Source organism: Dermacentor silvarum, chromosome 2 (genome assembly GCF_013339745.2).
Source record: "Dermacentor silvarum isolate Dsil-2018 chromosome 2, BIME_Dsil_1.4, whole genome shotgun sequence".
Taxonomy (NCBI): domain Eukaryota; kingdom Metazoa; phylum Arthropoda; class Arachnida; order Ixodida; family Ixodidae; genus Dermacentor; species Dermacentor silvarum.
This window is the reverse complement of record NC_051155.1, coordinates 174,309,704-174,333,439: the sequence shown is the minus strand read 5'-3', so window position 1 is coordinate 174,333,439 and position 23,736 is coordinate 174,309,704. Positions and strand designations below refer to the sequence as shown.

At 47.3% G+C, this 23,736-nt stretch overlaps 2 protein-coding genes across 2 annotated transcripts in view; both read left to right on the top strand.

Annotated features, from left to right (window-relative positions):
- Positions 1-23,736, top strand: part of LOC119440572 (collagen alpha-1(VII) chain) — a 267,441-nt gene that overhangs the window by 28,986 nt on the left and 214,719 nt on the right. The gene's annotated exons all lie outside the window — the stretch shown is intronic.
- On the top strand, positions 873-19,670 carry LOC119442154 (zinc finger CCCH domain-containing protein 13-like). Its single transcript, XM_037706911.2, has 6 exons — positions 873-1,006; positions 1,748-1,806; positions 7,049-7,153; positions 7,825-8,061; positions 9,989-10,182; positions 19,248-19,670. The coding sequence occupies exons 1-6, from the start codon at positions 957-959 to the stop codon at positions 19,353-19,355; spliced, it is 753 nt and encodes a 250-aa protein (XP_037562839.1). The 5' UTR covers positions 873-956; the 3' UTR covers positions 19,356-19,670.

Here is a 23,736-nt window from a genome sequence, read left to right as displayed (position 1 = left end):
CAAGCGCTTGTCAAGCGTTTCTTCCTGTGTACATTGTCTTTTTGTTTGCGCAAATTTTCCTCGTCGGGAATGCAAGACCAACTAGCCCAACAATTCATTCTTCTAGATGCTTGGGAAGCCAGAAAAACACACAAAAAGCGCACCTGCTTGCCATGACAGTATTTTTTACAGTGCCTGCTTGACTCTAGTTAGTCGTTTATCGGCAAAGAAGAACTGTATTGCATTCTGGAAAAACCAAAGATGCATAACTAGTAAATTTTGAGAACATTTATTGCACCATTATGACCAGAATACAAGGAAATACTTTCAAATTTCAAACACCACGCTTGCGCACCAGCGGTGAGGTTTCAGTGCGAAATTCAAGAAAGAGAAGTTTGGCCCTTAGCTCTATCCACTGGTAATCAGCCCTTTTCCATCAAATGAAGCAAGTCAGCTATGGAAAGAACAATTTTTCAGCCTTTAGTCAGATACATCTTTAGAAGGCAGTGGAATTCGCTCCTCAAAGACGATGCACACGGGCCTCCACCAATGGGCATGCACTCTAGACTGACGTAATGAGCAGCCGGACGGGCAGTTACCCCGCCGACGGAGAACATGGCCGCGCGCACTTCAAACTGGGCAGAGTCGTGTCAGCTGTGTGCGTCGGCTTCTCGTCTGAATGAATTCCCAAACTGTTTGTAGTGGTCTATCATAGCCGGAAATATTATTGCAAGCTTATGATGCCCCATTTGTCCGCGTGCGTTTGTTCTGAGCCGGGATCCAGCGAAGAAAGATTGCAGCGAGCATCGGTGAGATTCCAAGGGTCCCTTGAGGTTCCTTGATGTTGCAAGATTATCTGGCAAATAATGTCTGTGCAACTTGATCTTAGTCTTTGCCTAGCTACTTTTTATGAATGTTGCTTTCTTTTCCACCCGCTGCAGGACCTCGACAAAAAGGATGCGTTATCTGATGCTCATATGGACACTGCCAGTCGAGACAAGCCAGAAGAAGCTGGAGACCCTAATCTGTAAGTTACCCACTTTGAAATTTGGCAGAGTTGCAAAAAGTACTTCAAAAAACAAATTAATGCTTAGTTATTCATTTACCAGGCTTTGATTTGTCAATTCCTATTGTACAGAAAGCTTTAGATACTGCTTGCGCCAAAATTTATTGTTAGGGTTCTAAGCGTTTGTGCATATCTGGTAAATCTGAAAAACACTTGCTGGCAAAAACTTCTTGGAATCGTCATTATCCATAAAATGGAAATTTCGGTACTGTGTGTGCAGACATGACTGGCCTCTGCATATATTTCTATGGCAGTGGTTGTCATATACGAACTCGATGTTTGCTTGCTTCTATATACAACTGTACCTGCATTAGTAAAGATGGGGTAAGGATTTGCTGCTTTGTTTTATTCTGCAGACATACCCGCCGTTCATTAATATGTGTACATACATAGAATAGTCAAATCTGACTAAAGCATTTAATTCAGAGTGGCCTGTCTGTGGCCCTGTCCCTTCAATACGTGGCTTAAGGATTTAGAACTGAATAGAGCTGCATGGCGTTAATGGCACCGTGAAATTCATTTCAAATTCAAAAGCCTGCCTTTTTAATCATATCAAAAGCACAAGCCTCAATAGAGAAGATATGTTAAATTCCTCAGAAGCTGCTACTTTACCTCCTGCAATTTTTCTGAAAATTAAATTATTGTCAACATTGAAAAGCACCGTCTCTTCTTTCTTAGTCTTCTTTACTCCTTTTATTTCAGCATTGAAGTGGATGCAGTGCCCATCAGTCCTGACGAGTCTCCACGTTCAGTACATGGAGGTATGTAGCCAAGCTGAATGCAGTGTAAATGTGTTTACTAGCATACATGCAAAAATTTCCTGATGCCACCAGGGTTCTCTCCTCGGTGCTGCCCACCGCTCTGGTGTACCGCCCACTACTTTGAGGGGATACTTTGCAATTAGATTGGCTGATTTGGTCAAAATTTCTGTCTCCCTCCTCCCCCCCCCCCTCCCTCTCTGCAATACTCGTGTTTTTCTATCACGTGGGGAACCATTAGAAAAAAAAGTTATGTATAAGTTGAGAAAATCAGACTGTTCCAATGCGCTGTAGACAAAAATCGGGCGTCAGAAGTTGCCATTGCACCGTAGAGGGCACATCTTTTCAGTGATGCAACACCGCCTTTTGGAGCCATTGCAAAGAGGAAAAGTCGGAGCTTCAGATAGCCACACTGCCATATTGTGCCGTGCAAAAATAAAAAGCAGAAGAAGCGAACAAAAAGTGGAAAAATTTGCATCGTGGCTTATTACTGCTCCCACGTGGACTCCGAATATGCTTTGATTGGCTACCACATATTTGAATCGACTAGCACATGTGTCGCGTACATTTTGACAGTCGTTTTTTACATTTTGTCCCAGCGAAGTGTGGCGATCGTATTAGGATGCGTCCCTGGCTCACCTCTATTTCAATAATGTGTGCAAAATGCAACATGGATAAATGTACAATTGAAAATGGTAGAATGGTCGTATTGAAAAGAAAAAAAAAAGGTGGGGGGGCTCAGTTGCGTGTGTAACTAAGCATTTTGTCCACCCCTAAAAAATTTCTGGGGACGGTCCTGCCTGACGGTCCTGCTTGACGCCTCAATAAGTTTTGTAGACACACTATGTGGTGAGTGCTGCAATGTAATTAGATGCCTTTTTGTCAGTGTTGTCTATGTATGAGCCCACTGCGCTTATATTTCTCTTTCATCCTCATACTTAACTCCATAGGTCAGCATACTCACTCACCAGTACACTGACTCATACTTGCTCTACACTCCTTTCACAGGTGTGAAATGAGCATTATTGAGCGACACAGGGTGTAAGCAGGAGGGGGGGGGGGGGGGGTTATTCTGTAAGAGTCCACCTAGTGGACTGTCCACTTCGGCTGTTGCCATTGGCTCCAGCTTCATGAGTGCGAAGGAGACTGGCTGGCACCTTCGCACTCGTGAAGCTGGAGCCAATGGCGACAGCCGAAGTGGACAGTCCACTAGGTGGAGTCTTATAGAATACCCCCCTCCCCCCCCCCCCCCCAAGATGTGAGCATGAGCAAATACCAGTGAGTGCCGGCTGATGTGAGTGTGAGTGCCGGTGAGGTGGAGTGAATGCGAGTATGAGAAAAATCAAAACAAAATGTGTTTTTTAGTTACATTTTTTTGCAAGGAATTTACGTAATATGACGTGGTCATTAAAATTGAGGATAAATGCAAGCTTCCGTGGAGCCACAGCTCATTATTGGCATCAAGCCTGGCCTCCATGGAGCATTTCATCCGTACGTTTTTGCAAATCGAGCCATGCAGCACCGCTATGGATGCTCACTGTAGATGGCATGTTGACGATAGCAAAGCGCTTCACTAACATAAATTAAGTGTACCACGACTGTTTACTATTTGGCCTGTTGGGGTGGCCTAGCCATGGTCCCCTCCCCCTCATTTGCAAAAGAAATTAACACTCACACTTTTTTTTTTTTTTTTTTTTTTTGCTGGCACGAAAGTGTTTTATGCCGGGTTTCACAACTGATTTCCTGCAACGGATGGTAACGGATGTGACGTCGGCTCCGGTGCCACCATCTATGAGCGGTGAAGCAAAGTACTGCATCACGACACTAACGAGCGCCGATAGGTAGCGCTTCAGTGGTCACAGCGTAGCGGAGGCTCCAACGAAGTGTAGCCATAGAATAAAGAAAGTGTGGCCTCGTGCATAGAGTTTCATACAATAAATAATTATTAACATTGTCCTGGCAGCATTCGAACACAGGACCTCTAGCAGAGAAGCCCGATATTGAAACCATTACGCCACAGACGCATGCACCGACAAGCGAGATAAAATGCCCTTATGGATTTAGCACGGGCAACCCGGTCGAGCTGCGACGCGCTCAGCTACAGGAATGCCAGTGGCAGAGTTCGTACCATGCGCCACGAACGCACGAAGGCGTTCTGCTTCACGCTGGCATGTTTCTCGCCAGAGCAAAGCGAGATTCGCCCGGCAGTGGCATTGCCTTTCTGTGCCACTTAGCACAGCAGTTGTCTTAGGTGGTGCCATCGCAAGCAAAGCAGTAGGCGATGCACTGCTGATGCATGTTGAGGTCATTGAAGCAATGACACAAGTTCCATGTAGCAAACACCTCTCAACCAATGCTTGTGATTTGTTTGCTAAAGTCCACCACAAGTTGTACAAGCAGAAATGCATTGAGAGGCTTAGTGCATTTCGATTTGGCTACCCCGACAAGCTGAACCATTGTAATTAGTAGCGATTGTGCGTGTTCGCAACGTCTTCTACATTTCGAAAAGTATAGATTGCTCTGAAATTTACGACAATGAAGGCATATAAAGCACAATAAGCTAAGCCACAAGAATGTCTAAATCCACAAGCACAAACATCGGACATATCCATGTACTTCCCATCATTCCCATCGTGGCTGAATGATTACAGCGCCAGAGTCTGTGGCCTCGTGTAGGCAGCTACCGCACATGGTTTGGCTTTCGCGTCGGATTAGCCTGTGGCGCCTCGTTGCCTATGGATTGCGGCTTCAACATGCATCAGCAGTGCATCGCCTACTGCTTCGCTTGCAATGGCACCACCTAAGACAACTGCTGCGCTAAGCGGCACAGAAAGGCAACGACGCCACCGGGCGAATCTCGCTTCGCTCCAGCGAGAGACATGCCAGCGTGAAGCAGAACGCCTTCGTGCGTTTGTGGTGCACGGTGCGAACTCTGCCACTGGCATTCTTGTAGCTGAACGCGTCGCAGCTCGACTGGCTGCCATAGCCACTACGGAGCAGGACCACAATGCTCGCACCTTCACTGAAACCACTCGCCAGCAGGATGGCGCTCGCCAACAGGACGCCGCACGCCAAGCAAACCTGCAATACGGCCAACGGCCCCCAGATCGTGTGCCTTTTGCTGCAGCAGACCGTGAGTTCTCGAAGCAAACATGCAACAGCTTCTGTGAAGACACGTTTCACTTTCGTGTTCTACCGATTCCTAAGAAAGAGGGATCAACCGCAATTTTTTCTCTCTGTTTGGAAGGGGATGGGGGAGGTCATTGAAGCAATGACACAAGAAGTTCCATGTGGCAAATACCTCTCAACCAATGCTTGTGATTTGTCTGCTGAAGTCCACCACAAGTTGTACAAGCAGAAACGACAGAAATTCCTCAGGCATATCAAAGGGCGTGACAATAGAGGAAGTCGTAGAGTCGAATCCCCCTACAACGAATGCCGCTACAATGAAATTTCCGCCGCAACGAAGATTTTCCAATTCCCCGTCAGCTGCCCATAGAAAATAATACAAAAATGTATCTCCATAACGAAGGTGCTTTATTCAGTATTTCCGCTTCAACAAACTTTTTGAGAATGAAACTGGGACTGAATTGAAATTAGAACTGCCGAGTAGTCAAATTAGAAGGCCCTTTGAAAGCTGTGACGATCGTATGTCCACTTGAACGTGGTTTTCGCGAACGAAATCAAATTCAAAGTATCGATTTATGCCACTGCAATCCATAGCCACGCGTGGTCATCACGCGCCTGCGCGAGACTGCATGGGATCACCACAATCACTGCCGTTTTCTGTGGTGTGTGTCCGGTCGAAATGGCTACGCCAACGAAGAAGCATAAATTTCTCTCTCTCGAGGAGAAGGCACATATGATCGCCGAGGCAGAAAGCAGAAGGAAAAAATTTCGCAGTTTCGCCCGAAATGCGAAGCATCGATTGCGATAGCAGATTATAGTAGACAGCTATACAAACTAAGGATCGTAGTTTTATCGGCCAGTATAAACTTGTAAACATTCGCTTACTAACTAAATTACCTAGCACAGTGTCACGCGTGCACAGGTAAACATGAACACATCTTGCTCGATGACCCCAGAAACTCGGTGTCACCATGCTGGAGTGAGAGGAGGTACGGCAATAGCAGCGAGCGAATTGACCTCCGTGCTGTCTCTCGCTTCAACGTGAACTAAACGTCAAAAGCACAGCGCACACAACTCTACCAGCACTAGTTGCACTTTGGCCACATCGCAGATCGCTTTGAAGATGAGGACCGCGCGGGTGCGCACTTTGTGCACGGCGCAGATTGCTTTCAAGATACGGCGGCCGCGCCGCAGCCGCTGTTGTCAACATCATGCCAACGTCTCGTCGTCTGGGGAAAATGACCACGCGCTAGACACTCTTGACTCCGGCAACTGCTTTGAAAGTAATGGTAATGAATCCTTTTGACCTCATCTTAAATGTTATAAGAGCCCACAACAATGACATTGAGATCGCTCTTTTAACGGACTGTGAGGCTTGCGTAACGCCTTTGCTTGCCGTGAAGTGTAAGAAATCCAGGCTGACCGACTTCAGGAAATAAAACTTACGGTAAGCGCAAGCTTGCCCAGTTAGCCGACTTTCTCATAAACATGCAATGAAATTGTTTTAATCCAAACTGCTTCATTGCGACGGTGCATGTGCCGAAAAATGAGTGCTTCTATCGCGATCGGCCGGGCACGCGCGTTGAGTTAGGCATCGGCCGCAATGTACGAAAAAGGCTGTAACAGCGGCGCGAAATGCATTCTCTCGTGAAGTTGACACTTTATTGACCGCCTTCGGTGCGTATCAACCTTTGCCCCCACGCCATCGCGAAGATTTCCCGGACGATGGTTTCGGTTTCATTTGCGGCTTTTCCATTTGGCACACGTATATACATACTAATTTCGCGTCAACGAAGTTCCTCCACAGCAAAATTTTTCGCATGTCCCGTGAATTTCGTTGTAGCGGGACTCGACTGTATTTAACTTTTTTGTAGCCATCAAAATCATATGCACGTTACAATCAAGGTTGTGCTAGGATTAAGTAAATGTTAAACGTGTTCGAGGATTATGTGTGCTGAGAATTGCAGTAGCTGCAACTAGCTTGCTGCAGAAGGCTGTTTTGCTACTGCAGTAGAATGACACTTGCCCACTTTTGCTGCTTTTTCAAGTTGTCCTGGTTTGCCCTGGCACTAGGTAGGTCCACAGCTGAGCACTTATTTTAGCCATCTCTCTGCAGAAGGTGTCACCACCTTGGAAGATGAGTTTGATCCTATCAGCGATGATGAACTGGAGGCCCTCATTGATGAATCTCAGGAGAAGGAACCAGCTCCTGAGCCTGAACGTGAGTGTTCATTTGATGTCTGTACTGTGGTTTTGGTTCTGGTTTACGTATGTTGGGAGGAAGCGTTAAAAAGAGCGCAGCATTTGTGCACACCATCAAAATGCCTATTAGCAGAAAAGCCTAAGTTGCAAGCCATGAATATATAGTGCACTGCCAGCTCATTAAGTGGCATGATGGAGTCAAACACATTTACCACCATAGCCACTAGAGTAGCGCTTTTGCTGGAGCAAGTGAAGGAGTGTATCTGATTTCTTATCGTTGAATCATAAGAGACCACGGCAGAACTTCCTAGAACATTTGAATTCAAATCTTCATGCATTCTTCCACACCTACAGCGTTTTCAGGATGTGAAACTGAAATCTCTCACTTTCACAATAAGGATTTGCCATCCATGTGTCAGCTGTCTTGATTTGACAAACTTAGTCATATTGACGCATTACACAGATGTCTAATGGTGCAAGATTAGCTTTGTCCTTTCTTATTGTAGTAGTGCATAAAAGTGGGTTAGTAGGTTGGTGTTCATTCTTAGGCATCCTGTGTGTGTTTGCACTGTTATTGTCTTTGAGAATTGTGTTCAGTACAAGCTGTTACACCATTAAGCAGGGGTAGCAGCAGCAGCAGCAGAAGAAGCTTTGTTTCCCTCCAAAACCTTCTGCGTTTGTTGCGTGCAGCGGCCATCTCAGACGTGCTGGACATTGACTGGTCAATCTTGGTGAAGGAAACCAGCCGGCCCAAGGAGGGCACCGCGAGCGAGAAGCGTGGCTCTGCTCGCGAACGCTATTCGGGAGCTCGTGTGCTGGCACGCATTGGCATCTCGCGAGACCTGGCTGGTGAAGAGCTTGCTCAGCAGGTAGTCGAGTTCTGCCAGAAGGAGCTGGCCAGCGACAAGAAGGAACCAGATGAGCAAGGTGAGCCCTTCAGATCTGTTTTGACACTAAGCATTCTGTGCTTCTTACCAGGTACTTGGGGTTAGGCAGGTTCCCATGTCGCCTAGTGTAGGGCCTCTTCAATAAAAAATTATATCTCCGATGGTGAGATTTGAACAAGAGTTATGAAATTTAAAATTTCACTAGTTTTAAAACCTGACTTGGTGTTGCTTAGTACTTAAGGGGGAACACGGGTCTTCGAGACCGAAAAATCGCGGGTCAGTCCTGGTCAAGTTGGATAAGGATTGAAGGTGACAAGGCCTGTGTGTATTTGAGAACCTCTCTTGAAACCTGACTTGGGATTGCTTAGTACCAAAGCACATTGGCAGGGGTCAGTGCTGGTCAAATTGGATAAAGATTGAAGGTGATGAGGCCTGTCTACTTAAAAACTTTTGTTTTTGCTGTGCATGGTCATCCAAATTTTATGAGCTTTTTGTCCTGGATTTGGGAAATGGTGTGGGGAGCAGAGCACGCTAGTCCTCGGTAGGGCAGACACATTTTTAAACCCAAGCTCTCCCCCCCCCCCCCTTTTTTTTCCTCTTCTGTTTATTTGGGGGGGGGGGGGGGGAGTGGCTTTCTGGACGGTTTACCTCGCTCAGCCAACTGGCTATGGTAACCTTCGGATTGCATTACTTCTAGTGTTAGATTCCTTCGCTCTGCATGGATGGCTTTTTGGCTGAGTAAAGTGGGCCAATCCAGGAGACTTTATTAATCAATGGTGGTAACCTGGTGGACTGATCATGATACATAGCAGTGCATGATATGTGTCCTGACAAGGTTTTAATGTAGGACGGGCTGATTCTGGGGGCTGTGCAATGCCACAGCACCCATGTGCCTTATTATCCCATGGGGCTAACCAGTAGGTGTCCCCAGGAGCATATCTCAGCAGGCCTACCAGGAAGCTATCGCTTGACTTTGAGCATCATCCTTCGATGGTTTCTGTCCAATTTTTTGTTGAGAGATGCGCTCTTCAAGGAGGTCAGAGTGGCTCTCTTGGTATTAGCGCACTGCTACTGTCCTATTGACATTGATGACATTGTCCTATTGAGCAACAATGGAGAGGAATTACAACAAATGATTGAGGACCTTCATCGAGAAAGTGCAAGAATTGGGTTGAAGATGAATATGCAGAAGACAAAGATAATGTTCAATAGCCTGGCAAGGGAACAAGAATTCAGGATCGCCAGTCAGCCTCTAGAGTCTGTAAAGGAATATGTTTATCTAGGTCAATTACTCACAGGGGACCCTGATCATGAGAAAGAAATTTACAGAAGAATAAAATTGGGTTGGAGTGCATACGGCAGGCATTGCCAAATCCTGACTGGGAGCTTACCACTGTCGTTGAAAAGAAAAGTGTACAATCATTGTATTCTACCGGTGCTAACATATGGGGCAGAAACTTGGAGGTTAACAAAGAAGCTCGAGAACAAGTTAAGGACCACACAAAGAGCGATGGAACGAAAAATCTTAGGAGTAACGTTAAGAGACAGGAAGAGAGCGGTGTGGATCAGAGAACAAACGGGGGTAGACAATATTCTAGTTGACATTAAGCGGAAGAAATGGAGCTGGGCAGGCCATGTAATGCGTAGGATGGATAACCGGTGGACCATTAGGGTTACAGAATGGATACCAAGAGAAGGGAAGCGCAGTCGAGGACGGCAGAAAGTCAGGTGGGATGATGAGGTTAGGAAATTCGCCGGCGCAAGTTGGAATACGCTAGCGCAAGACAGGGGTAATTGGAGATCGCAGGGAGAGGCCTTCATCCTGCAGTGGACATAAATATAGGCTGATGATGATGATGATGATGACTGTCCTGGTGGAACGTGTGGAATAGAGGTCTATACAGCATTCTATTTACTGTGCGAAAAAGCATGATCATTCCTGGTATGCATGTTCGTGCCCTTTGCAGATGAAGGAGCAGGAGCAGGGAATGGAGCAGCACAGAAGGACGGAGATTTCCAGCTGGAGAACCTGACGGCAGGCTTTCACGCGGCTGCTGTGGCGGCACGGAGGCAACAGAACCTGGCACTGGAGTCATGCGGACGCTACTGCCGCGCCCTCTCAGCACGCCGGGATCTCATGTTGCGCCGGGCACTCTGCAAGGTGGGCTTGTCAGACTGTGCACGCCATCTATGTCCTGAACATAGCACTCAGAAACTGTTACCTTTGTTGTGTAGGGCAAACCGCGGATAACTATTTCTAGTTTAAAGACCGTGGAAAATGCATTACTTGAATTTCCTGCTTATCGTGACAAGAGATTTTGCCTTCAGCGACAAAATGTACATAATTTGTCACGCTCCACTGACATTATGTGGAATCTTAGGTTCTATGCCCTGCCCTTCAAAACAGTGAGCCTCGTCGATTTTCGGAGCTCTGGCAGCCCGCTGGCAGCCAGACAGCAGCCAGCTAGTTCTGGTCCTGATAGAAAGTCACGTGGGTTGGAATCCCAAGACAACCCGAAACTGCCTGAAGTTTGAAAAATCCAACGCCGGAACAGCTGGCCGCAGGATAAACGTTAACATGCTATCAGCACGGAAGCGGCCGGTGAGGCTTGCACGCACTCAGCGTAGTCGGCCCGTTTATGCGTTGCCAACTTGAAAATATATATAGTTAGTTGCATTCAGGGGTACAATAAATTTCGTGAGATTTTATTGCGACACGGCACAGGACGCGCACTGGTGCACCTCACTTTGCACAGCGCAACTAACAGCCTGTGATGTGTCCCATGCCAAGATGCGAAATCACAAGCAAGTGATTGTACACCCGAAAAATTCGCTCGAGGATGCCTGCTTGCAACGATCATGTTGACCAATGGCGACATTGATGAGTTGGTTCATCATTTGACAAGACATGAAAATGCAGGATATCAGGTACGTCTTATACGCATAAAATGCAATAAGCACCGAAGTCTGCAGTAAGCGACCAAAGTTTGCAATAAGCGGCCAAAGTTGCATAAGCAAGGGGCTGCACATGTGCACAGAGCAGTCGTTAAAGCACCCGAAGTGAAATTTTCATCAGTTAAAGCCTACCGGGAACCACGCACACTGGGCCAGATCCACTGAGTGCAGCATTACATTTATTTTGTAGCCAGCAAGGGTCTTATATGTGTAGCATAATCGCTGATTCTTTAAGTCAGCTTTCCCACATTGGAGCCGTGTTATGTGGTGAAGCATAAGCAAAATGTTGTAGTCGAGCATATTAGGAGTTGAAAGGGGCCACTTTCGCGAAACATTGTACATGTCCCTTAATTATTCAGGCACTCATGCATCTGCCTCAGTCGCAGTATGAGCGCTGAAACACCTAATAACTGTACTGGCAACCATTCGGAGCTGTTTCTGACATATCTGTGGCAACTGGTGGCCTTTTGCACAGTTACGTTTTCCCGGCTGTTACACATTTTATAGCGGTCTCTTGAGAAATGTATCAACGGGGTTCTAATCTATACGACGGAGAGACGGAGCAAACACTGGTTAGCTGCGACACCTCGCTAATTACAGAAAAGGGACTAATCACCGCATATGTGAAGCGATGTGAAAAGGGATACCACCAGAGAAAATTAACTGTAAAGGCACCGCAATGTGTGGGAATGAGTGTCTACAACTTGCATGGAACACAATGCCGATATAATATGCACGCATGAGAGCCCAGCACGTTGTTCATATCTGGGAAGAAGCCTTCACGGGACACACCCCAAAAAAAGCTTCAAATGGTTCGCCACCCCTCCTCTCGCACCGCCTCACAAGGCAGAACGATGCGTTAGGTCCTTAGAAGATAACGCTAGAAGTAATGAAATCCGAAGGTGACCGTAGCTAGTTGGCTGAGCAAGGTAAAAGTCAAGCACCCCCTTTGCAATCTGCGAAGTCCCCACAAAGATGGCGGCAAGCAATCATCACCTCTTTTTGTCATCTGCTAGCCAGAGAACTTCCAGAGAGCAGCCAGACGAAAATCGTCCTGGCTGGTTCTGGCAGCCCGCGGGTAGCCAGAACCATCCAGCCAGAATGAAACGAACGCCCAGCGGAAGTGCATCGTGCAGCGGGCGAAGCAACCCGAGAAAAATGAAGGCACTTTGGCTGGCTCTGGCAGCCCGTAGGTTCTCAGAAGTGGAAAATGGAAGAGGCCCAATGGTGGGCCTTGGATTAATTGTTCATTTACGCTTCAGAAATTGGCCTTCTCAGAAAGCTTTAGCTAAAGTTCACTTTGTGATATAGAAGGGCCTGAATTTTCTACCATTCTCTCACAGATAAATGTCCTTATCAGGGTTACTCATACATTAGAAGAATATTTTTCCCTTTTTCCACTCTTCCTCTGGAATCTTTTAATTATGTTCCTCCTCCCTATAGAGAGTAGCATGTCAGGGGTCATTTGCATGCCGTCAAACATCTCTGCCTTCCAATAAAGAGCTTCTCTTCCATCTGGGGCATGCATCTGCTTACACCTCACTGTAAATTGGAAAGAGCTATGGATCCAATTACAGCAGGCAGGAGGGCAGTTGTCTGTGCCCCGGAGCAGTTTTCGCGAAGTCAGTCAGTTCGCGAAGTCAGTCAGTCAGCCACTGATAAGCACTAACTGCACTTTTCTGAACAGGTTAACCTCAAATATAATTAGTTTATTTGTGGATGCAATGTGAACATCGTCTGAAAGGCAATTTGTAGACGTGCTAGATGCTGCCACTATTGAAATGAAGTGGTAGACTTGTATTTACAGTTAAACCTGGATATAACGAAATTGAGAAATTCCCGAAAAACTTCGTTAAAAGAGGATTTCGTTATATGCAGGTCCGGCACGAAAATTCGAAAAAAAAACGCTTTCCGTATTTACTCGATTCTAACGCACCCTTAATTGTAACGCGCACTCGTTTTCCATTTTCGTCGAGGCACTCATCCTTGGAATGTCACACCAGGTACCGGATGCATGGACGTGCGTCGTTTCGCACAAGCGCGAGGCATCGGAAACGAAGAGCGAGCTTCATGATGGCGTCGTAGCGTCATATAGTGTTACAATAGAACCCCGCTGTTACGTTCCCAGGGGCTGGGTTTTCCCGGCTGTTACGTTGTTTTCGGCCGGTCCCGGCACAGCTCCCATAGAACCCAATGCAATGGTAACCCCGCTGTTGCGTCGCAACTGTGGGACCGTTCCCACATCATATGTTGTGAACTGCCACCCCGCGCCGGCCCGAGCAGCCATTTCGACTTTTCATGTCGCTTGGCTTGGTAGCTTGACGATGGCATTGGCTGCCCAAAGTGCCGGGGGCGACAACTATGACGTATTTTCGGTTTCCGCCAGCAAAAGTATGGCCCTTGAGATCCGTATTTGCTATATAAAGATGGTGTCTATGACACGTTGTGGCCCTAAAATTGGTTTTGGCTCATAGATATTCCGTATAAGGTCCAAGGACGATAACGCAGTCGCCGCGCGCTGTATGCTCTATGTGCGATTGAAAACGTGCGAGGGGAGCCGACGACCGCGTCTAAATCTCGGGCGCGCAAAAAAAAGCAGGGAGGAAGCGCGCCTTCTTCCGTTGCGCTCGGGGCACCGGCGAGGGAGCGAGGGGGGAGGGATAGCGGGGCGGCGCTGTACTGTACTCTGGCATCAACTGCATACTGCGCGGCGGCGCGCGGTCGCGCGGGCCGTATCTTGAAAGCGATCTGCGTTGGGGCAGAGTCTATAGGCACCGGGCGGCCATTGTAAGGCGCCAGCGGCACGCCGGCGACATTCTGGGGAACAGCGCCGCGAGCGGCAGCTGTCGGAGCACTGGCATGTGAAGCAAACGACGAAACGAAGGCACTCGGTGCTTCCATGATTTGGCACTGCGGGTTTTAGGGGCTGACGCACCGGAAAACGCATTTTCGTGTGTCTGCTTTTGAGAAAGGTCGTCACTTGTACGAGGCAGATCACATTCGTGGCATCAAGTAGTATATAAAGCAGAAAACGAGCGCAAATTGTGATGCAAATGCACCACGCGAACGGAGCTCCGCGGCAAGCCAAGACGTGGATCTCCAGCACTTATATTGCAGATGTTATTTTCTTGTGCGCGTTAACATTCTCGCGTATTTAATCATGTAAATAGGCGAAGAACACAAAAATTATGGACAGAAAAAAAGAAAGGAGACATACGTCTTCCTTATTCTGTTTCTTGAGCTGCTTTGCCGATCGCACATGTGTCAGTAAGTTCCCGTTCTCTGTCCGTTGTAGTTCTTTTATCTTTGCAACGATTACCCATTCTTAATTGCTTATAAACTAGCCCAAGCTTCAATCATGGCTCATTTTATATAGCTTAGCGCGACGGTAGCCGTCGGTGGTGGTGAGTGTGAACACGCCACTGCGTTGGCGTTCGCCGTCGATGCACAGCACAGTCATGTGCTGGGCGCAACCAGAGTTGGGAATTGCTAGAAAGGAAAATGTACATTAAAAGGAAGACTGATACACTGATAAGACGGCAAAATGACTACAAATCTGAGTGTTCGCCTTCAGTGCCCACACTCTGGAGCCGTTACACTGCGGAGGCGAAGACAGGCAAGTGGGAGACGAAGCTCTTGCGTATGAACGGCTCTTTTATTAACGTTAGAACAACTAGACCATACCAAATCAGGGTCGAAAATGTACAGTGCCCAGTGATTGAAGCACTGGCAGTGCGCGGCTGCCGCCGTTTTTTTTTTTTTTTTTTTTCGTTCCACATGTGAGCGCCGTGAGACCAAATGCAGTCATAATGCGTTACAAAGGTTCTCGCTTTCACTATAAACCACAATGCATCAGTTTGGCGTCCCACAGTCAGTGCAAAAACCGCTGGCGACACACCGCACATATACAGACTTTCCGCCTGAAAAACACGATGCCGCGATGAACAACGATTGAATTGAATGGCCTAACCAGCTTCAGTCATGTTTCAGTAACTGTTGGTGCACCTAAAAACGCAACATGTTTGATCAGACTTGGTTTCACGGCAGCGCCTGCTGCGCGCGGCCCGGCCGCCATATGCCATTACATTCGCGGCGCCGCCGCATAAAGGCGCCACCGATCCAAATTCATCCCGCGCCCGGTGCCTATAGCAGTATAGATGCGTCGGCGGCTCATAGCTTTGTGCGTGCTGTGTGTTCTCGGCGCTCAGTTTGCATTGAAGCGATAGACAATAGCGTATCACACATCACGAAGGTCACTTCGCTCACTTCTCCAGCGGCGCTTCCACACGCCACCAGCGTTTGACAGCGCATGTCCGCGCTCATCGAGTGTGATGTGTCACATCATGTACCAGCGCGTCGGCAACATCAACTGGAAAAGGAGAGAGTGCCGGCTTGGCGGGCTAGGCCAGCTGCAGCAAGCAGCAGGATCAGGTTTGAATGACAAGAGGGGGAAAGGTCACGCCTGCGGCGGCAAGATCACCGGGTCGAGGGATGCAAGCCCGCGTCGCACACGTGCGCTCACTTCGCATTCTGTCGCGGCAGAGAAGGTGCTTCCGGTTGCTGCTCGTGCAAAAATGACAAAAATTTGGGGCGAAATCTCTAGGTTGTCGGAGGGGAAAATTTGTTATATCGAGGGGGTCTCCCGCTGCCACTTCGTTACGTAGAGGTCTCAAATACATGTGCTTCTATGGAGTAACGGCGGGGAATAGAAAAACTTCGTTATATCCAGGAATTCGTTATAAGCAGGTTTAACTGTAGTATGTGCACCATTGAAGACAGGAAGGGATGCTTTGCAGTGTTTACTGTGATGTGAATTGTTAAGTGGGCATAATGGAGGTGGTCACATGACCTGCTTTGAATATATAGAGAGAAAACATTCCTGGTGACCACAGTGTTTGAACACAAGACCTCCAGTTTGAAACACCAGTGCCTTAACCAAATGTCTACTCCATCAATGTACTATTATCTAGCAGAATAAATATCAAGCGCTTGTATGCCATATGTTGAAAGTGGAAGCGGTGCCTCTTAATTGTAATGCTTGTTACAGCCTAGACTTCATCTGCAATAATATCAGTTTGAATTTTGATGTGGTCATATTGAAAGGTTAATTTCTAAATTACCACGAAGCAGGCTGAACATACTGCAGTGGTTAAAAACTTTATATAGGACAACAGCAAAACCACTCCTATGACCTGAACAGGGGCTCTTGAAAGCCTCTCCAAAGACTTGCAGTAACGGGAAGTATGAATAACGAGATGACCAAACTTTTAGTGCGGAGATTGGCTCAAGTTTTTACACAGCCCTGTGTGTTTCTCCTTACACCTGTCATCCTGATACATAACTTCACTTTTACATTATTTGCACATTTGAGTTTTCTGCATGCAACTGATAACAGTAATGATGCACTTCATTGTACCTCACAAGTGAAATTAAATGACTGGTCATAGAAGATAATTATGCGAAAACTCACAAGTACAGTTTGGCTAGTCTCGACACGATTTATTGCATCAATTTAATGTTTGTGTCATGAGTAAGACGCCGGCGGCGCCATAAAGAAGACAAAGACGATGTGAGCGGAGCGTTCTGAACGGCGCGAGCGCGCGAGGCGCGTGACCCGAGGCGTGATCGAAGGAGAAACGGCGTTGTCTGAGCATTATCGACGTGGTTCCGGGCCAGGAAGGTCGCATCGCCAGCACCGCTCTGGCGACGGGAGACTTGGGGGTCTGGCCGAGTCCGTGACGTTGGCCGTCCATGGTGTGGCCGTCGACCTCGGCAAGTTCGAGTGAGGCTCCTGGACCGGCTGCAGCCTCTCACGGCAGGACCGGGCACCCCAGAAAGGACCCCTCTTCCAAGGCAGACCGGCACGCTCGATGATCCCCGGAACGCCACGTCGGCACTCGGGAAAGGAGCGAGACGGAAGTAGCGGCCGAGGACGTCGCTAGGCCTAACCCGTCACCACTCCCTGCCACGTCAGCAGCGACCGGGTTATCCAGGCTCCTGAGAAGAGCGAGTTGAAGGACCGACCGCAAGGCAGCAACGACTATACGACAGTCGACGGAGGCACCGACATTAAGAAAGGCCCAACGAGATCCCCGCCGGGAGAAGACGAGCAACGAGGACGAACTCCGTAAGAACGACTTTCTTGCGTCGCCACAACAGTAGGCCAGTGATGCCAGACTTTGGGGTAGGAAGGGCCTAGGACTAACGGAGGCGAAGTTAAGGATATTTATTGATTCATTAGGTTGTACATTTGTTGGCATTTATTTATTCATTGTGTTTTAGTTCAGTGTGTAGCTTGATTTTCGGTTTGAGGCTTTTTGGTTTTGAGTTCGCGTGTAAATAAAATCTGCTTGCTGTGTTGCCATGCGTCTTCCCTCTCCATCTCTCATAACACCCGCACGCCTCCGAGATCGGTGACAACTAAACACATCACAGTTTGACTACTATATTTTGTCAGGGAGGGCAGTTTAATTCCCGTAGAGCTAGCACCTTTCAAAGTGCTGTTTCCGCAAAGTTTTGTAGTTAACCAAAAATGGTAATAAGCGATAGAATGGTTACATTCTAAAACTGCTATATATATATATGCACACTCTTCTGACTTACTCAAAAATATCTTGGCATGATTTTTTGAAGTCTTTAAAAAAGAGCACTGACATTTCATTTTCAACTCATCATTTTTTTGCAAAAAAATTAAGGTCTAAATCCTCTAAACCTTAGAAAATGTACCAATTTCTATCTCTGAATCAGTTTTGGTTTCTGTACTGGGGAGGTGGGTGTAGGTGCATCATGAAGCCATGATACAAACACTGGCTTGGTCCATTTCTGTAATCCCTGTGACTGCCACATACAAGCACAGCCAGAATAAACACGTGCAGTACTCAAGCTCATTACAGCGAAGCTTTTTTTAGATACTCTGCCAGCTTTGCTTGGCAGTGGTTGTCTGGCATCTCTTGAGCATAGCGCTCACAGCACAACACACACAATGCATTTATCGTGCAAAGCGCTGTCAAACACAATAGACTCGAGCATGAACGCATCAATCATGCCAAGCAGTGTGCTCACGTGTTTATGGGCAATCTTATGGTACAAATCCGAGTAGTGGTGAGACGAGACCACAAGAGATACCTAGGCAGACCTCCAAAGAAGCGGAAAGCCGAAAGAGAACATCAGCACTATGCAGCAAACGTCAGGCATCAGCACCAGGCAATGAAGTCCACCCAAGCGTCTCGAAAGTTTCACATTCTCACGGTTCCGGCACAGGCGTTTGACCTGCGCATTTTTTTTTTAATAAGGAATGCCATCATACCTAGCCTTAATGCTACATGGCTTCATCAAATTTTGCTCTGGGTCATTACATCTCGATAATATTGAGACAACTTTAGTACCAAATTAAAATATCCAATGTTTCTCAACCTTAATACTTGCCAGTAATCATCCTTTTATGTGTGGCAAGCCTGTGGTAGAGTTTATATACAAATACAAAAATATGTGTCAGTACTCCTTTAAATATTCACGAGGCATATTTCTTGAAAACCTGTGCACAACCGTATTGACATTATTAGAGTGTTTTAGTTGAGCATCTTTACGGTCCGCTCCGCTCAGAGTTGCGCCCCACTAAGCCACAGCGGAGCGGCGGGCAATTTTCGCGTTTTAGTTATGCGTATAGCGTAGCGGAGTGGACCTTTCGTAGTTGCAGCACCCTCTGGCCAAATTCAGCGTAGTGAAACAAAATTTTTAAAAAACGTTTTGTCACTTTTACAAAGTACAACGAATATATATAACTTATTTGTTCATGAAGTATCTAGACGGGTGCTTGTAATGCGTTACCGGTGCATTTTATCGAGTGGAAAATGAAGCTTCGACTTGGTGAACCCCAAGTGATAGCCAGCGAGGTTGCATTTTGAATCCAATCCAATCCTTTGTGATGCCAATGCGCAGGCGACGTTTTTGTTAGCTGTGCGTTTCACTTTATTTCCTTAAAGTACAAGTTGGAGATGTATTACACAAGTTATTCGCGCTCGCACGACTGGTGCATCGATGCAAGGTGCTTCGTTGCACGCGCCCTGCATCGCCCACCCTCGCTAGTGAAAGACGGCAGCAACGCTCCCCGCTCTGCTTAGGCAACTTGTAAGCGGACCGTGATTCTCGCTCCGCTAGCCCGCTTGCGGCTAAGCGGAGAGCGCATGTGCATTCGTGCTTCCGCTCTGCTCAGCAGCTAAGCGGAGCATAAAAACGCTTAACTAAAACTGTCTATTCTTTATATGACTGCAGGTGTATGAGCCAAGTTCCACGGAGCCAGCTACGAATGTGGATTTGCAGTTGTACAAGCGCAGCCTGCAACTCTACCAATCTCGTACCCAGGTGCAGCTCGCATGTTAAACCTGCCCCTCCCCTTCTTCCCAGGCGCTATTTCTGCATTTCCACTTTGTTTCCACCATGTATTAATTGGTCTCACTGACAATTGCTGAACAATTGGCCCTTCTTTGCTCTGTTTTCCTTTTTTCTGTGCCTTCACAGTCGAGCATAAGTGGATAGAGCCGTGGTGGAGAGGGTGCATTCTTCAATCAGTCTTATTAAGCTCCTTGGTGCTGCTTTTGCGTTCTTTACGTTTCATCTTTCACTTTGTTCTCTACCCGCATTTCATCCCTCTCATCATTGTTGCCCTGTCTGGAGAAGCATTAAAAATGTCAAAATCACCGCTGGTGTTTGGAGTGTTCATTTTTATATTTTGCCTCTGTGCAGCCATGGTGACCAAATTCTGATGAAGGTGGAATGCAAGATCAATTGATTGAACTTAGGTTCATGTTAAGGAACCCCAATTAGTCAAAATTATTGTGGAGCCCTACAATATGGCATCTGGGACGGCCCAAGTTTTCTTTTTGGGGCATTAAGTCTGTTTGATCAATCTTCAGTGAATCAATCAATATACATGATCTGCATTGTAGCAGATATCTCTGTTATTGCATTTTTCTTCAATTACGTTGTTTTGCTTTGTTGCATAAGCAGGAAAGACAGCATTAAGGATGAGGGTAAAAGCTCCTACAAGTCTGGGAGGGACCATTGGTGTGAGTCATGTATCCGGCATTGAAAATTTGGTACTCTCAGCATGCCTAATCTATAGTCTACCACACATTTCAAACATTTCCACATGTCAAACATTTCTAGCAATAAAATTCTGCTTGCTTGCTCACATTCCTGAATTTTTACTCCCACACCTACCTAATGTGGCATTGCGAAGTCCTGCACAACTGTTGAGAACCAACCTACCGAAGGCTAATCCCACCCCAACTGTGGGTTACCTCTCGCAGCTGTTGACATGCATGCATGTCTATACTGTTACTGCATCCATTTGCTGATTTATAACTGTGGGGTCCACTTGAAGCAGTTTAGTCTCTATGTATACAGGCCACCAGTATCTGCATCATCATGTTGTGATCGTGGCATTGTTGATGAGGTCAAGCAGCAGTGATTCGATGCACATGCTTGCATAAAAAAAAATTACAAGATGTGCAAGTGCATTAGTTAGTTTTGCCGAAATGTTATGTAAAAAAAGCCGGCAGGTCCCATGCCCTGTGGGAATCGATGTTATGCGAAGCAGTGTGCGGGGAGCCTATCAAGTTAACGAAACGATCATGAGAGCACCAAGATGTAGGTGGCTTTTTCATGACCTGCATGACACGCATGTCATGACATTCACGTTACGAGTCCTCGGGAGTCCCTTTAGCAACGCCTAGGAGACCTGAAGGCGAAAGCCTTAGCCATGCTCAAGACTATGACTTCAACTATTGACCTTTAGCCTTTTCCTTCACTTAGTACCACGTCCGAACCCATTTCAGTGGTTTTATTGCGATAGCAATTATATGGACACTCAAAAGCAGATTTCTGCCGTCGCCGTGAGGTTCCGTATGATGTCAATGGAGATGAAATCGTTGCCGCGCGCCGAATGCTGTATGTGCGAGTGAAAGGGCGCGAGGGACGCGCGCTTTCACGGGGAATGAACGCACGGCGGAGAACAAAAGTGCGTTCTACGCCGTGCTCCCTTAAGGGCTGCAGAAGTAGGCGTCTCTTTCCTCCTTTACAATCGCCATATATGTAGAGCAAACGCACTTCTTCCGACGCGCTAGAGGCCGTGGGGGAGGGGGGAGGGAAGGAAGGCGACGTTTAGCTGCGGCACCAAGTGCCTATTTATATCAGAGGCTCCGGCAACAGTTGCCAACGCCGCACGCATTTTGAGCTAACGCGGGCAAAACGCCGACGGCGTCGACAACAGTTCTGCGTGTTGCCGGTGCTGCTGCATGTCCAAGTTTATACAGCTGATAAAGCTAATATCATTACTCCGTATAGCTCTCTACAAATTTGCTATCGCAATTGATGCTTCGCCTTTCAGGTGAAACTGCGACAACTTTTTTCAGTGTTAATCTTTTTTCGCTGAGTCATGGTCATGACTATGGCTTCTACCACCATCCTTTAGTGTTTCCTGCACTTAGTACCCACGTCGGAACCCATTTAAGTGGTTTCTGAGTGTTAATCTTGTTTTGCTGAGTCATTGTCATTTTTGTTGCGTCATGCTCATGACTATGACTTCTACTACCATGCTTCGTGCTAAGAATATTGGAGGAAATCGACAAATTCATGCTAAATCTGTAAAAAAATTAAGAGCATTTCCCCTATAGAGGAAATCTGGGTAAGCGAAGCTTGTGGCAAGACGACGCTGTCGCAGGCGTTCTGCTTCGTTTGCCCTAACTCGGGGTCCGCGGCTGTTCGCTGACGTTTCGCCTGGGCTTCAGAAGCCCTCACGCTAGAATCGGCACATCGATGACGAGCCCTTTCCCGAGCGAGTTCGCGGCGCCGTTGCTCAAACGCAGCTTGCTCCTCAGCGGAACGCACCACACGCGGCCTTCCCATCCGCACGCCGAAACTGATCCGAGGCGAGGGAAGCCCGGCGGAGCGTGCGCCAACCCCCTTTCCCTCCCCGCAACACCAAACGACTCTGATTGGCCGCGCGCACGTCACGTGATTCGGCGCTGGCGCAGCTTTCCCTGCACCTGCTCTCCCACCCCCTTTTTATTTCTTGTCCCTGGCTCATACCCGCATATCCAATGCGGGTATGCGCCATATGTGACGTTTAGCGTGACCGCCGCCACCGAAATATGCAACGCAATACAAGCTTCGCTTGAAAATCCATCATCATCATCAGCCTATATTTATGTCCACTGCAGGGCGAATGCCTCTGCCTGCGATCTCCAATTGCACCTGTCTTGCGCTAGCTGATTCCAACTTGCACCTGCAGATTTCCTAACTTCATCACCCCACCTAGTTTTCTGCCGTCGACTGCATTCCCTTCTCTTGGTATTCATTCTGTTACTCTAATGGTCCACCGGTATACATCCTACGCATTACGTGACCTCCATCAGCTACTCGCATAGTGCTGAACAATTGCAGTGCCAGATTTCCCCTGGTATTAACATGAAACATCATGGCCACATGTGTTCAAATGACTGAACGTGCAAGTCTACAAGCAAGTGGCAAGGGCATCATCACAATTACTGTATGCTTATCAGCAACTCTGCGCACGCATAGTATTCGCAGTGTAGCAGTTGAATGGCTACACTGTGAATACTATGCGTGCTTACAACTTCCCTAATAATGCCTGTTGCTATCATAAGATGGTGCTGCAGGCATCACTGGCTGCATAACTGCATTCTTTGCAACACACTGAACCAATATCGATTCTGATCAGGTGTCGATAGAGCTGCGATGGTATTAATTTTTGTGTACTACAGTAGACTTCCGTTAATTCGACTGCGGTTAATTCGATCCCCGGTCGGCACCCACACATTTCTATGGGTTCAAATGTTCGTTATTTCGACCCTAAATTGGCGAGAGTGAAAGCGCGCGAGGGACGCGCGCTTTCACGGGGAGCGAACACACGGCAGAGAGCAAACGCGCATTCTGCGCCGTGCTCCCTGAAGGGCTGCAGAATTAAGTGTCTTTCCTTCTTTACAATCACCATATATATATATATATATATATATATATATATATATATATATATAGAGAGAGAGAGAGAGAGAGAGCAAACGCGACTTCTTTCGTCATGCAAAAGGCCGTTCGAGGACGGGAAAGAGGCAGGGAAGGCGACGTTTAGCTGCGGCACCAAATGCGTATTTATATAAAAACGTTGCGAGGCGAGAATGTGGTAAAGACTTCCGACGCTGCTCGACGAGTCCCATTCTGATCTCGTCGAAAACCTCCGAGCCGCTTCCAGAGGCACCGGCAACAATCACCAACGTCGCGCGCGTTCGGAGCGAACGCGGGCAAAACGCCGACGGCGTCAACAGCAGGCCTGCGCGTTGTTGGTGCTGCTGCATATCCAAGTATCTACTATCTTTACTCCGTATAGCTCTCTACTAATTTGCTATCGCAATTGATGCTTTGCCTTTCGGGTGAAACTGCGACATTTTTTGAGCCCGTAGTAAGTAGATTTTCAAGCAATAACGGTAGCTCTTAATGTCTAATTGCGGTATTTAGCAGATTCTATCGCGCGCCTTTTTTTTTTTTTTTTTGAAAAAAATTGGGCCGGAAATTGCCTGAGCGGTGTGATACAAAACCAAAACCGCCTTCGCGGCGTTCGTACGTTTTACGGCATAGCAAGGATGTATTGCGGCGAAGCTGACTTTAGGAAACCGGCCGCCGTTGTGCAACACGTTTTAGACTCTTGCCAATTTTTCGTGCTAAAAAATCGGGTGCGCGTTATTCA